The sequence below is a fragment of the Clinocottus analis genome, unplaced genomic scaffold (genome assembly GCF_023055335.1).
Source record: "Clinocottus analis isolate CAN_PGR_092001 unplaced genomic scaffold, fCliAna1.0.p SCAF_18, whole genome shotgun sequence".
Classification (NCBI taxonomy): Eukaryota; Metazoa; Chordata; class Actinopteri; order Perciformes; family Cottidae; genus Clinocottus; species Clinocottus analis.
Window position 1 is genome coordinate 10,814,249 of NW_027175909.1, and position 18,752 is coordinate 10,833,000.

Consider the following 18,752-nt stretch of genomic DNA (forward strand, 5'->3'; position numbering starts at 1 on the left):
GCATCTCAAGTTTGTTTATATCCTGATTACACCCTTAAGTCTTTATATTCTAAAGATTTATTTAAAGACTTATCTAACTCATATAAACAAGTCCTAAACATATATTCTAGTTGTATAAAGATGTTTATATATTATATATTGTTATTGGCATTATGTTTATCAGAAACTGGAGGTTTCTTCACACATCAGAGCATACGTCGATAGAGTGACACACACGCACGCACGCACGCACGCACGCACACACGCACGCACGCACGCACGCATGCGCACACACACACACACACACACACCTGGTGCTTCATTATTATAAGTGGTCTCAGTGGAACATGACAGAGTCAACGCAATGGCACAAAGTGTCGGGGGTGCAGGTGTTCATGCTTCTTAGAGAAATAAGAGCGCTTAAAATATAGACTGAGAAAGGCTGACTCCCCCGCCTCCGCTTCTCTGCAGGTATCCTCGATTCTAACTTCTGATTCTTATGTTTCAATTCATTTTCTTTTTGGCTTTACTTCTTCCCACTCTGTTCTCCTGTCATGCCTGATATTGCGTTGTGTTTTTCCCTCATTCTCCTAATGTTTCTTTTTTCTGTCTCTACATCTCCCAATATCCTGTTCACTCAGCTGGGTTTCTTTTGTGTTCCTCCCAGAAATCCCTCCTTGACTTTTATTCACCAATATCTGATGGTGTGTCCCATCATCAGCAACATTGAGACATCCAAATGCATACACAAGCTTCATTATACCTAATGTGTATAAATAGCCTGGAAACATTTCATTAGTTTTTTATTTACAGCACACTGCAGTAAATGCTCTGTGCATGACAGTCCTGCTCACATCACAATTTACAATCCTGCTTGATTATTAATATCACAAAGCTCCTGCTAGCCAGCAGGCAACTCTAAATTTAAGGGACTTTTTTGCCAATGAACAAACTGTCCCTTTAAGAAAACACTGAAATGGTTTTCACTGTGATTTACATCAAAATCTCACATTGAGCACAATGCTTCCACATCAACATGTATGACAATCTTCAAAATGATGTGAGTCTTGGCAGGGTCCAAAAACGATCCTTCCAGCTAATATTCAAGTGAACGCCTCTGACAGTTTGTGTGTGCATGCACTGGAGGGTAACCAATGGTGATGATAGTGAATACGAGGTGAAAGGGGAAGGTGAAAATCATCAGTTAATCCACACAGTGCAGCGGCCCCAGGACCAAATGGCCCGCGGCTCTACGATCAATTAATCAGCCTCTTCATCTTGGCTCCAAAGAGCTTCCAGGCGTACATCGATTGGAAAGTCCTGTGCCAAAGAGCAGCACACATAATGTACAAGATATTTCACAATAAAGTCGAACAACTTGTGGTATGACGACTGTCTGCATTAAAAATGTAGGTCTTATTTGAGGAGTACTGCTGTTCAAATGGAGTCTCAGCCCTGTTGAGAAAAAACCCTGTTTTGAAGTAATAGCCTCTTTTTATTTATTTATTTATTGCGTACCACAGAGTGTTGTTTTTCATGCTTCACCTTGCTTCTGCTGTGTAACTCCTGGGACAAGTTTGCTTATGTGGACCATGACCAGCGTACATCTGCGGTCACTGTTTACAATATGCACCATGCTTGAGTGCGCACCCTAATTTCCATTTTAATTGTCCTGACGCACTGTCTTCCTCAGCAGCTGAGGATCTTGATGAAGGCCCGTCTGAACTCAATGTTGAAGGTGGTGTAGATAATAGGGTTGAGGGCACTGTTGACATAACCCAGCCAGGTGAAAGCACTGTAAAGCCCAGGAGGCACGTAGCATGTCCTGCAGTGGGTGTTCAGAATGTGAGTCACAAAGAAAGGCAGCCAGCAGATGAGAAACACCCCTGGAGCAGCCAGAGAGCAGAGAGGTAAAGAGAGAGGGCAAAAACCAAAAACACAAGAGCAAAATTGTAAGAAACAGTTTGTTTATCTGCTGGGTTGTACACTGCATATGTTAGCATGCTCGACTATCTAGCTAGCTTGCTATACAGTAGTAGCCTCATCTAGCAATTCTTCCAGAATTAGCCAATAATGTACAATAAATGTAGTCATTGGCTAATTATTTTGTTATTATGTGGGTTTATAGGTAATATATATATACTGCTCTTATATCTGAGTTTAGAGTACCAACCGAATATATGAGCATGCCCAGTTAACTAGCTAGCTTACTAACAACAGTAACAATGAGTTACTTTCAAAGCTTAAAGTCAGCTAATAATGAATAATAATATAATATGAAATACATTGTTATTAGTGTGGTTACGCTTGAAAAATACCCAATATGCAGCTATTAAACACATCTCATGGTGTTAGTATTCGTTAGGTAACACTACATCTGATAAAACATCTCCTAGTTATTTCAACCAACACATTCTGTGGTGGGCCCCTACTGTTGACCTCTTTTATTTTCATATTATTATACTTTCATTTAAAAGACCCAAAGCTTAGAAAACAAGGATGATTCCTAATTATTCCCTGCTCATTTAAAATTGAGATTGTATTCATGCTAGAATGAAAAGCTTGCCAAGCTTAGTGAGGTGTCAATGTTAACACTTTTGGTTCCCAATTAACCTCAATTGTGTGTTAAATATAGGCAAGTGTTGAAGTCACTTTTGCTGAGCAGCAGCCAGCAAGACACTTATTATTTTTAAACAACTACGAATGCTGCAGCACACTTGAAACATCAAATTCAAGCACTATAATTGGGGTCATAAAATCAGCGGTCTGTTGGCTGAAAAGCAGGTGGTTAGTGGGCGGGACGGGAAATCATTTTCTAAATGTGAGCCAAATTTTCCACTGACACTAGCGTAATGTAATGAGACACCTCTGATTACATTTTTTTTTTCAGCAAGATCTATTGCCAGCCAGAGTTAACTTGACCAGCCTTGTAGCAACCTGGCTGATAATTGGAGCGTGTGGAAGCTGTGTCAGGAGCTACAGCGTGTGTGGACACACACTGTGATCGCGGAACCAGCCAGACATTTATGACATTTGAACTTGATTTATTGTGGCTCTGCAAAATATGCAGTCGATGCACACAGTAAGAAAATATGCTGGTGCCATCACCACCAGGCGAGAGACAGAACAGGTGACCGGGGACTTTAGGCAGAAAAGACCATCACGGAAATGTTAAAGGAGTTGGAGCAGGATAACTTTCTCTAAAATTGCCTACATTAGGTGTTTCCGTGACATTCACATTTTCATTCAGCTTATCCCATTTAGGACAATTTCCACTCACCGAGAACAATGGCCAGCATCTGAGTAGCCTTTTTCTCCCGTGCGTGCATGCTCCTGAATCGTGGATTATTGATGGAATGAGCCATCGGCCGCAGTGACGTGTGTGTTCGTCCATTTGACAGATCCTTCACCTCGCAGCCCATCCTGACAGAAGGCCGCTCATTCTGGTTGTTGTCCTCAGCCTCTTCTTCCTCTCGCTGCTGCTCCAGATCCAGCTCGGTGCGACCGCAGGAGGCGTGGCTTATGCTGCAGCAATTCTGCGTGTCCACTGGGGGCATCATAGGGTTTTCCACCGGTCCCGTCTTTGGCCATTTGCGCCACAGGCATCCTGACAAAAGGTTGGGCTTGGATGGACCTGAAGGCTCTACAGTCTGCTGTCGGGACAAATGATACCCAATGAGGGGATGCCATACAATCATCGCACATATTTAACAATGTAGTCATCGCAATAGTTTCCTTCTATGTTAAGTCATTAAAGATGCACAAATAATTTTAGGCAATCAACAAAACTTCAAGTGAAATATAGAAGGTGCCGGTTGTAGAGACGAACCAGTTTCAGAATTATCACCAATCTCAGAGCCCCTGAGCTTTAATCTTTTGGTTCACTCTCAACAACAGCAGGCAGCACATTTCAGGAAAAAAGCTCTGATAATCCTCCACTACTGGATGCTACCTGTCAAGCACCAAATGACAGACAACGTTAGCGGTCATCTGGTAAACATAGACGCCTTTAGAGTTAGCGGAGACCAAAACATGGCGAAAGGACGGAATATTGGACATTTGACAGATGTCAAGAAACACAAGCTTAAATGTCTCTGGTCATTGTGTATATATGACTGTTTGCTAATAACTTAATATGGTAGTAATGTGTCAATCTTATGTTTTCAGCTTGTTCTGCTGTCTAAAATGCCCCAAACAAAAAACTGAGGCTTTAACAATTTAATTTGAAGTAATCACAGTTCATTGCTCTGTTAATTATCCTACACATTGAAGTTATTACGTTCTGGACCTGCTTTCGACCTCATTTGGAAAGTGTTAAGACGCTGAGACTACTCCAGTGAATCAAGTGGCACCTCCACTCCCAGTTTTTAAATGACAAATGCACAGTTAATGTTATGCATACATCACTCTACAGCAAATATTTCCACTTTAAAAAACAAACAACAAAATTGCAACCTTTTTGATGTGCCTCTGGATGTTTAATGTGTATTTTCAGTACAGCCCGAAACCTAAATTACAATCTTCACGTCACACATTTTCCTCAGGTGAAAGCCATACAGATCATTATTATTGCCGCCTTTGAGCAGTCGGTGGAATATGCAGGTGCTGCAGTGCGTCACCCACAGACTTTGCTCATCTGGCAGGTGACCAGGTGACAAAAGCCACGCTTCAGAATCGCAATTATCAGCTCCTTCTCAAACACGGGGCTGTGGCCACAAAGCAGGATGCCAAACTCAAGTGTGCATGATTATACAAGCGAACAGACTCACATGAAAAGCTAAAAACAGAACCACCTTGCGTGCTATCGTGTCACAATACGCCAACACAGTCGATAGTTGAGATAGAGAGTTAGTGAGGCTGAGCTGCATTCTGCAAAACTAGAGCACTGAAAAAGATCTATTCAAGAACAATTGTGTTGCATCTCTAGTTTATAATAGCACCTACCACTTTAATCCTTATAGGGGACAAGTCTTGCTTTGCCTTGGGAGTCTCTTCTTGCAGACATGTCTCCTAGGAAATGAGAGGGATAGAGAATGTTTTTTCAGAGAAATACTTAAACCCCTTTATCGTATCCAAACAGCTCTACCACATCAATCTTCAGGTACAGAAGGTTTTTGACATTCCCGTGAAAAGTTCTTGATTCATCTCTTTGTATCTCAGAGGATTGTTTTGTCAAACCTCCAAGAAATCTTCGTGAGCGTCTCAGAACGACATAAATTAGGATTCACATCTGTTATGTTTTTTCGCTTCCGACGCTGCGTGACTCAATTAAAGCTCACAGCAGGAATAAAGATAAGTCACTTCTTCATATCAATACCCCTCAGTCGACTGAGTCGCATTATGTTATTTTCAAAACACACTTCCATTATAACTCTATCAGTCTGATCTCTTCCAGGACTTGGATCTTACCCATGGATGAGATCCCAAAACTGAGGCTCAACCACAACCAATTATTTGTTAACTGCTGTTACGATGACTTGACTGTGAATTAGTGTGCAATGAAGGGAAACATGGAGAGGAACCACATAACACAGGACGCTTCTGGATATGGAAATGCTGGTCATGTTACAGGATATAATTCAAATGAGATTTTATACACCAGATTTTTTAAACATACAGATGCACAGAACATGACCTGTGGTCTCCTTGACCAAGGTTAGGAGATAAAGCCGTCATTTGTATGATAGATGTAATTGTGATGAGTACTAGAGTGATGGATATGATCAAAGGCCTGACAGCTGGTTGAGAACAAAAGTCCAATTGCTTCTCAAAATGAACATAAATCCCTTAGCAGAGAGATCCTTCCTATTTCATTGACCATATATATATATATATATATATATATATATATATATATATATATATATATATATATATATATATATATATATATATATATATAGTTGTTTGTGTTTTTTTTTTTCTATCCTCCTTTATCCTCCAAGAACTGATATGGTGTTGTGTAAATGACCTCAAAGACTGAGGCCAGTGCAGAGAACATTCCTAGTTATTAAACGGAAAATGTTTTACTTGACAAGTATTTTTAATAACAACTTCATTTTTTGGGGGGGGTGACAGCCGTGTTCGCTGCTCGGAAACCAAACTATAATTAGTTTTAACACATTTCATCCATGACTATCTGAAAGGCGAATGGCACGCAGCCTACATTTACTCTGAACATTTTAACCTGCAAATTACTTATTTTACAGAGTGTTTCGGGACTATATTATTTTCTTAGACTCTAATAAGGCTTTTGGGAAAGTTTTACTACTAAGGTCCGACAGAAAAGGTCAAAGATAAATGTAAATTGTAATTTGCAAGTAATTATGAGTATAAAGAAAGTGAATGTGAATGAAGGAGAGAGACTGTATCCACATGAGAAATACAAGGTTTTGGTTGAGGAAAAAAATCTACCAAGAATCAGCTCATTAGGAACAAACTGCAGAATTATTCTGAGCATTACCACCTTGTAGTTTTGACTTTACACTATCAGATCCAAAAGGTTATATAATGGTGTATGATGGTACATTTCTTTGTACAATAGTTCAAGTACCACTTTCTAATAAGACAACCTTCATACAAGGGTTTACAGACTGTAACTGATTCCTGGATTAATGGTTATTAAATCAATGACTAATGCTTTATAGATCAATTATAAGCTGTTGATAAAATAACTTTTCAGTTGACAAGATGTGAAAAATGTCACTGGTTCTTGAGTCATTAACAGTCAAGTAATTAGTCAACAATTAGAGGTCAAGGGCTTCTAATAAGCCAACAGATTTATACATTAATAAATCTAAATGTTAACAAGTCATAAATATATGATATTACACCATCAGGTCTGCAGTCATTAGTGTTAGTAGACATAAATAAGTAACGAACAATAATACATATATGGAGTTTATAATGTAAGAAAATCATGAATAAATTATGAAAAATCTTTATATTTGCAGCTGGAGTACCATCATTTAGTAAAAGTGAAAACACTGACAAAGGAAATAAGATAAGGGTCTCACCACACACGGCGGAGGTGCGCCTGGCTGCACCTTCCTGCTGGCCTGGCCGAAGATGATCCTCTTTCGCCTCATCCTGAGGAAGATGTAGATGCGGATGTAGACCAGCAGAGTGACAATGAACGGCAGGTAGAAGGACACCACGGAGGAGTAGATCACAAAGTTGGGGTTGGAGATGGAGCACACCATGGGGTCATCTGAGTCAAAAACAAAACATTGTGACGCAAAACGGCCTAAAACTCACAGGCGTCATTTATCGCCAACCCCTGACCCCGGTGAAAATAACCTTCATGACTTGTCTCCTTTCATATTCTGCATGCATACTAAATTATACTGTGAGATGGAGGTGTGATTGATTCGACAATAATTGCGCAATTAAATCAGAATAAGCCTAATTGAAATAATAATAGGGTGTAGATCAATTTAGATTTAAATATCTATCAAGTGAGCTAACAGTTCTGTTCCCTGGGCACAGCTGTGAAATACATATTACATGTCAGTGGCATGAACAAACTTAAGTGAGTTGGCTCTCCGTGGATATTCCACTGGATCAATACAACATACCTCAATACAGAGACAGATAGAAGAGAACAGATCAAATCTATTTCTAGCCACATTCCAGACGAGCTTCAGTTTCTAGATTCATATTGTTTTGTGAGGCAGAGTTTTTGTCTAGCAGAGCTGTTCTTTTTTTACAATGCCTTTCTTTTGAAGGGCGGTGAAGGACCCTGGACCTCATGTGAACCCACTGGTCCCTCCTTCCAATGTTGATGCGTGGTTGCATACTGACAAACAAGCTGGATTCCTGCAGCAGCCATTATCTTGCATTGATTGTAAGTGGACTAAACCAAATGTCCGTATCTCTGTTCGTAGCTTTACATTGTTTCTGACTAATGCCCTTGATTGTGTGTGTGCAGTCGTGTATCAGTGCTTATTAAAAATCAAAGTCTCTTTTTCGTTTTATTGTTTGGTGGTTCATTCTTGGTCGCAGAAATGCAGAAGACACACTTTCATTGGCACAGCAAGTAAGTTATTGTTCATTTATGTAGAACATAAATAATACCCCAAAACACCCATCATAATTATCAAAGACACACTTGTCCTCATTTCTCCTCACACAGTAACCTCATTCAACCTCCATTGCAATATTTGAAAGTTAAAAAAGGGCATTTTCCACTTCAATCTATCACTATCCATCACTAATAACTAAAATAATAATATTAGCAATGATGAAGTTTATCATTAGCAGATGCACAGTTTATCTAAATGGTCAAAACAAGTGAGAGAAAATGTGATTTATTTCTCTTGAAAAATGGTCTAAATAATAAAATTATACTTTTTTAAAAAACTTGATTTTGTGGTAGTTTTGAAGCTTAATTTCCCCTCAGATTTGAGTGGATGCTATGATATTATATACCGGTATGCTTTTTACAAATTTCCAGTGGCTTTAATACATTACCCCCCAAAAAATGCCTGTTATTGCAAATTGTGAGCTCTCAGACATTTTCAAAGACCAAATTACCTTCCTTGGTAACCTCGTTGTCAGTGCATTTAAACAGGTAATATAGTATAACTACTTATTTACATTAACAAGTGAAACCAAATGCAAAAAAAATTGTGTATTCGTGTTTTTAAATGAGCTGCATCAAAGATATTGGTACTTTTTGCACTTTTGCACCATTTTGCAGATTTGTTTTGTTAAGCAGTAAGATTTTCAGAATAACTGTGACTTTGAGTTACAACTCTCCCCCTCAGCCGCTTCTGATTACTAACTGCACGATATGACACATGCCATGTCTTTGAAACTCAACATGCTCCAGTTTATAACACTTGAAGTAGCAAGTCTCAGTGATTATTTTCTCAGCCTTAACAGCTCAAAACACAGTCACAGAAAAGTATTCAACATTTTAGTAGTACAGTCCATGACTATTGAATTGACTCTGACATGCTAAATTGAGGGAGTGCACTTCAACAATCCATTCTGGATCGCATGTCATGTCCCACCATTGACCCTAAAAAGCAGAATTTTGACTCTGATTTTCATAGTCACACAATGCCTTGAAATCTATTTTGCATCCTGATCATTGATTGTTAACCACGATGCATCTCAAGCACGTTGGAGTCTTAATGTCGTTGATCTGACCTGTGGTGTTGAAACCAAACAGCAGTGGACAGGAGACAGTGAAGGCCAGGACCCACACGGTGGCAATCATCATAAAAACTCTCTTCCTGGAGCAATGGGTGGTGTTGTAAAAGAGGGGCATCACCACTGCTGTGTACCTGCAGACACACACGTATTATTGTCTTTGAAAATATGTGCGCACAGAGACGTTTGAATAAAGATAAAATTGCCGATATAGTACAGTAAAATGGAACAATTCAAAGGAGAAAAAGAGCCCCCTTGAAAATAACTGGACTTTAGTGATGCCAAGAAATGCACTGATGGGAGGAAGCGGATAATATAAAGAATAACAATGGAGCAGAAAAACAGGCATTTCTATTTTTCTACATAAACAATTTGGGTATTCAGCAATACATCAAGTGGAGCTTTGATTTAAGAGTTAATCAGCACACAGGACGCCAAGAGTATATAATGAGCGCAGGAAAACTAGGCTCGGAAGAGGCAGCAATTACGCTGGACCCCGACCCAAAATGGATGTGATGTTATGTTGTTTAGAGCCAGATAACTGCCACGATTGTTTATCCTCATCAGACTAATTACACTGGTACTTCTCTAGGCAAAATGCAGGGCCAAACCCGGAGCACAGCCGTCCACTAAAAATACTCTTCCCTCGTGCAGTGCTGCTGCCTGGTGAATGAGAGGGAAGATCAAAAAGTGCAGTAGGTAAAACGTTATGGACGTGATTTATTGATCAAGTGCTGCTTTGAGTCACACTTTTATTTGAGGATGAAACAAGGCTCATGTGTTCTGAGACGCCACTCAAAACATTCCCTCTGTTGTACGTACCTGCGCAAACACTTCACCTTGACGTTGGAAGGTGAAGGAATAGCCTGCTTTGACTCTTCCTCTGAACGGCCGACAAATCTTCCCGACTATCACACAAACGATTGCAATAAACTCATGAATAAACGATGCGGTCGCAACGGTAATGCAGGTGTGCTGAGTGCTATCAGTGACACCGAATGCCTCTGGTGCCTCGCTTTAATTCAGCACCTCACAAAGTATGTGGTGCTGTGGCGACGCTGTTACCTCGTCCTGTAATCAATCACAGAGAACCACAGGGCTCCAAAGAGCGTCATCCCCTTCACTCAAACGCGGATAACAGCAGGTATGTAACCATGTGCAATTATTTAAAAAAAAGGGGGTTTGGTATCTTTGTATTGTCCATGACCATGACCTGATTAACCATCTGCTTTAAACATACCATGTTGCCTCTAAGTTTCCATTGAGAGTTAGTCCTGGCTGCAAGGTTTTGTGTGTGCATGCGTAAACTCTTTTGTTGTAATCTAAGCCATTGGTCAACTGGGGGCAGCAGAAAAAGGTTGTAACAACACTGACTTACCATCTCTTATTACAGTAAGTTGGTATGGTTAACATGGAAGCAGACAGTTGCCTGTTTGCACATTCAGCAGTCACAGAACAACAATCGTCATGGAGTCATGTTTCTGACCAATGTATGTCTAATAGTATCGCTCTTTTAGCTCCTTTTTGGTCTCTACTGAGGGATATAATTGTCCCTTTAGCTGCTAAATGTTCTGCCTGTTCACCAGCTGGACTCCAACTTTGTCTATTTGACATTGAGTGCCGAGCAGGTACTTTACAGTGAGTTTTTAGAGTTATTTCCCTGAAAAGAACTGCCTGTTGCCGCTGAGAACAACACTCTTATGAGAATGATGAGAGGGAAACACAAGTTGAAATGAGCTAACACTCACTTTAAAGCTCCGTAAAGCAAAGGGAAGCTGCAGACTGGTGTGATTCTTCTATGTGGGTTCACCACTACAAGTTTTCACATTGTAGTTGGATAAATTGTTATTGTATAAGCACTTTGTGATATACAATATAATGCAATTACTTTGGTTATAAATCAATTTTGACACTACAAGTTAGAGGCATGTAATTCGTAAATAATAAGGCACAAAAAACTAACAGATGCATGGTGACCTATAGGACTGTGAGGTCCACTGGTAGCTGTCGCTTTGCCTGGTCAGTAATAGTAAACCAGCTTTGAACCTGAGGACACAAGTATCTTATCAAAGCGGTCATCTGAAAGTACATATTCAATGTATGAATACATAGCTCCAGTGCTTATGTAGTTCCTAATTAATTATATAGTTGAACTCTTGACGCTTGTAGGTGTAAGTTCAAAAACCGTAGAGCGATTAAATATTAACTGTGACACAAGAATACAAGTAAGCAAATAAATAATTAAAATACAAGATGTATAGGTTCAAACGGATGCATGGCACAGTTCCTCCTTCATTAATGCAAACAAATACACAGCAAATGAAATGTAAACACACCTTCACCTAGATCATCAAGTAAAAAAAACACAACCTCCTCTTATTCTTTTGTATCTTCCTCGCGAGTCACGGTCTTTCATTCTATCAACCACACGCACGAATACACACTGACACACATTTATCAAGAGGATATGAGCAAGATGGGAAATATATTCTTTCTCCAGGGACGTTTTGAAGTGTCTGTCAGTTGAGGTTAAGAAACGAATAAGACCTTGAAAAATGTAGATATGACATTTACACAAGAGGTGTCCCAGCAAATGTCTTTAGTCATAAAATATAACTGCAGCATGGAGGTAAACACGCACGCACACACACACACACACACACACACACACACACACACACACACACACACACACACACTGCACACTCACCTGTCAATGCTGATGGCACACAGGTTGAGGATACTGGCGGTGCACATCATCACATCTAGCGTGACAAAGACGTTACAGTAGAGCCGGCTGAAAAGCCAGGCACCGCCGACCACCTGCACAGGACAGACAGGCAGATTATCAACGCACACGTTTCTCTTTCTCTTCCTCACCGTGAAGTGTGACGCACCTATTGAGCGCACGCACTTGCACATGTGACAGAAGGGCAAGGAAGAGGAGAAAATGCACACATGAGGATAGTTTCACCCAAGTTAAATGGAAGGGTTAGGAAGAATAAGAGGCCAGAAATACTTCCTCATTCACCTTGATATTCAACGTAAGCGTTTATGCTAATGTGATATATTAATGAGGCAAATGTATGCATGCATTAAATATGTTTGTCACTTGTGCTCAGATAACACAAGATGCAGGGGGCAAAGTGTCAATGTCCTTTGATGATGCACCATGAATAACATTCAAGCATCCTTAAGGATATTTTCAATTTCCAAAAGACATTGTCCGCCCTTCTAAAGACCCCAAACCTTCTCAGAGTAATGCCCAGGCCGACGGTTTTCTCTCCTGTAGCCTATAGACTTATAGATTAACCATGATGCCTGGTAATAACTGTCTGACAAAGATAAATGGGATCGAAGCTCCATCGCATGAATGCTGAGCCCAAGATGGGAATACGCCTACAAAGAGAAGCGGAAGGCACACATGGGGGTATGCACAGGAACACACGCACATACGCATGCAAGAAGATGTAAATAGACAGCAATTTCTCTCTCACAGAGACCGCAGTCATCGCACATAAACAGAGACAAACACACTAGTGTGGAAACATTCACTGCTGTCGTTCGTTGCGTTAACACAACTCTCACTAAAAACCTAACCACGTACCCATTTATAGTCGTTCCTATACCATTTTTAAAAGAGCACTGCACCAATTTTACACATTCAAATCTGTTAACTTGACATGGTTAGTACCACTGAGTCTGTGAAACAGTTGCATAATGTTCTCTGCAAGCTGATGACATTAGGTTCAAAAGATGTGGATGTTAAGCAGGCGGGGGGCATGTCACCAAATATGCAATTAAATTGCACATTGGGAAGCCCTGGAATCATTATTTTCTTGGGAGAAGTGACAAAAACATGTACAGTATGCGTTGCACAAAGGAAATAAAGGAGCTGCTTACAGCCTTAAAAATCTGATAAATTGTCGGTGGATGTGAGAAACAAAGATCTTAGAAAATTATGAAAGTATGCAGATTTCTTTAACTGTAAAAACAGTATTCTATGACAATTAGTGTATATATATATATATATATATATATATATATATATATATATATATATATATATATATATATATATATATATATATATGGAACTGGGGCATGGCATATGGAAAATGTCCTTTGGCTTTGCACTATAAATCTTTTAATCTAAATTGGTTTTCTTAGCGATAGAAATAAGACTAATGCACACATCATATATGCACAGCGTGCACACAGTACTTGTATTTGTACTCAGTCACCCCCTCACACAAAAAGACTCATGTAGACGTGGGCACATATTGAAAAGTGTGTGTGAGTATAATGATGGTGACTCAGTGGGGCTCGCAGACACTTCATATTGTCTGTGTTTGAACATTCAGTATGTGATCTATACTTTCACAGCCCTCGAGTCTCCTAAATGTTTTTAGAAAAAAATACCAAGCAGGAGCAGCAATTATCAAGACGCTGGCACAGGAGATGGAGTATCTGTCAGAGGGATCAGTTCTGTTTCAAGTAAAAATAGTAAGTTAGAATAAACTACTATTTTTAAATGATGAGGAAACAGGTGCAGATGATGAAGCCTTTTTTAGATACCTTTCTTGACAAAAGTCTGAGGAACAAAATGTTGACCGAAGGGTAAATCCGCAGGGTGTGCAAGACCTTTGTATCGCTTAATCTTGTGTTCCCTGTCAGTTCTCTTTGTTCTCCGCTTAATAAAACCCCACTGATAAAATCTTGGACTGAAAAAGGGGGCAAGCTCCGCACTACAAACAAAGCTGCTTCAACAGACATTTGCTGAGGCCGAGCGGCATCCTTAAAGATCTGGAAAGTGAGCTCTCTCCTCTAAGTATAAGTCATACATCAACTGTGCCATCCAGGGATATGATGGCTTGCTCAAGGGCAAATGATGGGTACCTGCAGAGAGGTGTGGCGAGAGCTACTCAGTAACACACCTGCAGATGCAAACCAGCAACCCTCAGGTCACAACAGGCTGATCCTCCATCCCTGTGATTAGAGCTCGCAGGGTTATGGAAGCCTTTGACTCCGGTCTAATTCTCCCAGTCTTATCCAAGACATCGTTGACCTTTACTTTCCTGCTAAATTAATAAATATTACACCTTTATGTCATACTATCTTTTAATGGCTCATTCCTTAAGGGATTGTCTCCCCTTTGAATGTTAAATGAAAAAAAGTAGCACATGCTCTAACAGCATGACTGCCTGCGTGGAAGTTCAACCACCTCATGACTGAATCCAGACACGGTTTCTACTGACCTACAATTACCTTTCAGGATATGATCATGTTTAATTTGTCAGCTTCTGCCCACTGAGTGTGTTAATTTATTTTATTTTGTTCATGGTTGACCTGCTGTTGAATCTTCTGCACACTGTGAGAAACAGTGCTTTCTGCTGACAGTGAGCAAACTATGGGCAGCAGGGTGGCTGCTTGTTAAACATAACTGGACTTCAAGCAGATGATTTTTAGACCTCACGTTGAGCCAGACACTCGACACCCCCGAGCTTCTCCCACACACACACACACACACACACACACACATACGCACACACGCGCACGCTTGTGTGCTCAGTTTACACAAACAGAACACATATGCAGTGCATTTAGTAGTATTGTGTCGTACGCCTGTACAGTTAATGGAGTTACTGTACAGCACCACACAGATGGAGGCTGAGGAAATTAACAATTAGCAGATAAACCATGTGACACTAGCAGATAATCTATGAAGGGCAAATACTCAATAATAGCAAACATTAATATCAATTTGACCCAGAGGCTTTGATGACAATGAGGTTGTTAAACAGTACATTAATGGCGTATCTCCACGATTCATATATATATATATATATATATATATATATATATATATATATATATATATATACACACACACACACACACATAATCTGTGAAGGGCAGATACAAAATAATAGCAAACATAAATATCAATTTGACCCAGAGGCTTTGATGACAATGAGGATGTTCAAAAGCACATTAATGTCGTATCTCAACGATTCTTATATATGTGCGTGTGTTACAGTTGTAGCAAGGTCCTTGCCCCCTCCTTTATGTTTCTAGATGGCATATTCTTAAAGACTATATTTGACCGCAAAACCCAATAATGAAAGGTTTACAAAAAAAGAAATTCACAGGTTTGCGATTGCTTCTAAGCCATTTGAAGCTCTGGCAATTACCTGAAGCAAATTAAGTCATAATTTGTTCATATTAAAAAGGTCCCTTAGCAATTATGTGTGATCTACATGAATGGTGAAGCACTATCTAAACCCCCTTTATCATCATTACCGTCTTCCTATCATCCACACATATCACAAGCTCGAAATGATCTTTTTCTCTCGACACAAACATCTTTCTCCTCTGTTATCCTCTCTCGTCAGCATCTCCTTCACTGCCAAGCATCTGTAGTTTAATCTCTTGCATCCTCTGCACTTCCTCTCCACTTTCTTTCCCTTCAGAGCTCGAGCCCAGTCATTGATTTTTTTTTTTTTTAAACATCCAAAAGTAATAAGTTATATAATCAGCACAAATGTATTGATAAACAGTTAAAACAAGAAGATAAACGTGATGGATCAATTGTTTAAAGCCAATTCAACTGCATAAAACAAAAAAAGTGTCATCCACCGTTGATCTATCTATTTTGAAATAAACTGAAACGAAATAATATGTGATGTACGTCAGACTAAAAAGGGTTAAGAGCATCAGACACATCCTCACCTCCAGGTACACAGCCCAGGGCATGACCAGCGAGGCCACCAGCAGGTCGGCCACGGCCAGGCTGACCACCAGGTAGTTGGTGGTCGTCTGGAGGGAGCGCTCCCTCAGCACGGCCAGGCACACCAGCACGTTTCCAAACACGATGGCCAGGATGAGCAGCGAGAACAACATGGCGTAGTAGTTGCGCTCCTCCCGGCCCGACGCCTCTGAGCTCTCATTCCTCTCCGAGTCCCATCCGAGGCCATCTGATTCGTTCCAGGCCCGCTCTGCGCTGCTAAACATCGCCATGGAGACGTCCCGGTGACATGGGAGGGGAGATGTTTGACAGACCTGCCAAAGACAAACAGCATAGTTTGGTGTTGACCCATTCATCAGGTAGCATTCTCTCTTTTGGAGTCTCACACACAGACTCAAGGAGTCTCACATCTCACTAGATTAAAGTTACATATTAGCCATCAGATGATGGGGGGGGGTGCCGCATCCTTTCAGGTCAGATGCCTGCTGGGAAACATCTCTTGGCTCCTTGTAACAGTCAGATGAACTGATGAATTACAGAGTCGAACGCATCCCTGCAGTCATGTTCCCTGCATGAAATGGAGGCACACATTGATGCCTCCTCAACGCCATGGCTCAGACAAGCCACTCCATGAAGACTCAGCAGAAATCCACACTCAACTGCAAACTTCATTGACAATGCCTTTCTGATTATTCCAGTCAGCCGTTATCCCCTTCCTTCCTGCTCATGGCTTTTAACACAGCTAACAGCGAGTTCAAAGCAGAGATGGTAACTTTAATGAGGTGCTGGCAGTGTGCCTCTGAGCACTGTCAGTGAGGTTAGCTCATCAGGGAGGGGTAATAAGTCTGTGCTTCCACCCTGAGCGGTTCGGTTGGCTCTGGTCCCGGGCTCTACTCCTCACACTCCATCCTTCCTCTCATGTATTCTCAATCCTCTCCATCTGGGCTGAATCCAGATAACAGCGCCGCGTACATGTTAAACAAACTGATCCATCTTATCCAGCTCCCCCCTCCTTCTCTTTCTGTGACAGAAATAGGGAGAACGACACCGAGAATCTAGGATCACTTTGAGACCTGGCTTAACTCCAGGAGGCTTTTAAAGATTTTTCTCAACCCATAATTCCACTCAGTGCCTCGATGACTGTGTATCATATGACTGTCCACAAGAGAATCTAGAAGCACCAAAAAAAACACACAAAAAAACAGCCGCTGATCCCAACCACCTTGAAGTCTCCTAAAGGGAGTGAGTTTATGACAAAATCAGGCTTGACAGGTCACGAGTAATGCAACTCCAAAAACATCTTTCTATACACTTTTTTTTTTAATCTTGGGAAACTATACAAGGCTGCGCAGTGCCCAAATGGCCTGGTGATATATTGTAAATCCAGTTGAATTTGATTTGCCTCTTCACTCTTTTGTGTTTCATATTTATCAATGTCCATTTGCAAAACTCTGACCTTCTACAAGTGTGTGTGTGTGTGTGTGTGTGTGTGTGTGTGTGTGTGTGTGTGTGTGTGTGTGTGTGTGTGTGTGTGTGTGTGTGTGTGTGTGTGGCCATCAGCAACCCCTGCATTGCACATGCATACGTTGATGTCTGCTCTTAAGCCATTAGGGAGGGTGTAGTGGAAGGAGCATTAGAGCAATATTCATTTTGGATCAATTGACTGGAGTTTATGGGAGCCAAACATAATCTATTTTTCCAAATGTATTAAAGCCCCATGGAAACTTGATTCGTGCAAATCAAACCCTAATCGAAAAAATGTAATTAAATTACGAAATAGAGCATCTTATCGGGCTCCTCATCCCGCCTCGAGAAAGATTGGGGTCAAATATATGTCCAGGAACATATGAGTTGCGGAAAAATGATTTCCCCATATGATCCCCTATCGGAGCGCTATCAATGAAACTATTAGCAAACAAATGCAGCAGTTAATAATCACATTTAAGTATCAAACATTGAAGCAGAAAAAGCAAAAGCAAAAAAAAGAAAGAAAAGAAAACTTAAAAAGGATGTTTAATTGACTTTTTATAACAATGTTTTCAAACAAGGCAAAATAAGAAAACAGACTTACCTGTTACTGTTTCCCAGTGAAGAATTCATCAGATGCCATCCAGAAAAAGCGTCATTCATGCAGGTTTAAAAGTTATCCGGTCATCGCGCCCAGCACTGCGACGCGAGCAGTGGGGGAGCAGCAGGAGCGCGCGGTGCCATTGCGCACAGGCGAGCGGGAATGTGGGAAGCTCACAGAAGAACCCCTCGCTATCACTCCATTTCCACCGCCGCTGTGTGCCTGTGTGGCTGTGTGGCTGTGTGGCTGGCAGCAACACGCGCTGAGGTTGCTCTGATTTTGCAGCCACACGGGAGTACGAGCGCCTACGTGCTGGAGACGTCAGGTGTCTCCCCTTGTGCGTTCAGTGATGCAGTGGCAATTTACTGTGGCCAATTAATTCAACCTCCATCCCACGATGAATTGTTTTCTCTTTAATATTGTACACATAGTGTAAATAACACGTAGGAACAAGCGTGAGCTTCAATTGTGCTTCAGTCTTGTCCCGTGGCTTTTACTCCTCAGCATGACCCTGAACCAGTCTGGGTCGTGCTTTGCTGGAAGTGACATCCGCACAAAAATAGCTTTGTGTTGGCCTCGTCAAACCAGAGCGAAAATTGGGTCAGGCTGCGTAAAGGCATTAAAAAGAAACGTATAGACTGATATTGTGGCTCTGGCTTCCTATGGGTCACCCTCTAACCCCCTATCAAGAAAAAAAAAAGAGAAAACCCCGGCAGTGAAGATAAAAAAGAAAAGCACCCGCAGCTTGTGTTATATATCGCACAACCACAGCCTATGTGCTTTATTTTACATGGCATT

At 40.8% G+C, this 18,752-nt stretch overlaps 1 protein-coding gene across 5 annotated transcripts; it reads right to left on the minus strand.

Moving 5' to 3' along the window:
• Positions 1–830: 830 nt before the first annotated feature.
• Positions 831–18,157, minus strand: drd3 (dopamine receptor D3). 5 transcript variants are annotated; one of them, XM_068581622.1, is made up of 8 exons: positions 17,958–18,157; positions 15,871–16,200; positions 11,849–11,961; positions 9,136–9,272; positions 6,996–7,189; positions 4,924–4,989; positions 3,260–3,629; positions 831–1,804 (listed from the first exon to the last, which is right to left on the minus strand). In XM_068581622.1, exons 2-8 carry the CDS (start codon positions 16,156–16,158, stop codon positions 1,593–1,595), a joined length of 1,380 nt encoding a protein of 459 aa, XP_068437723.1. In that variant the 5' UTR covers positions 16,159–16,200; positions 17,958–18,157; the 3' UTR covers positions 831–1,592. The 5 variants fall into 5 exon arrangements, with proteins under 5 accessions (XP_068437723.1, XP_068437725.1, XP_068437721.1 ...); XM_068581624.1 differs by having other exon boundaries at positions 831–1,865; XM_068581620.1 differs by having other exon boundaries at positions 3,260–3,632.
• Between the last annotated feature and the right edge of the window lie 595 nt (positions 18,158–18,752).

Coding starts and splice junctions, on each gene's coding strand:
- drd3 (XM_068581620.1), bottom strand. CDS start 16,158: ATGGCGATGTTTAGCAGCGCAGAGCGGGCCTGGAACGAATCAGATGGC. Junction 4,990..6,995: donor GCGCACCTCCGCCGTGTGTG/GTGAGACCCTTA, acceptor CTCATTTCCTAG/GAGACATGTCTGCAAGAAGA. Junction 1,805..3,259: donor GATGCTGGCCATTGTTCTCG/GTGAGTGGAAAT, acceptor CACCCACTGCAG/GACATGCTACGTGCCTCCTG.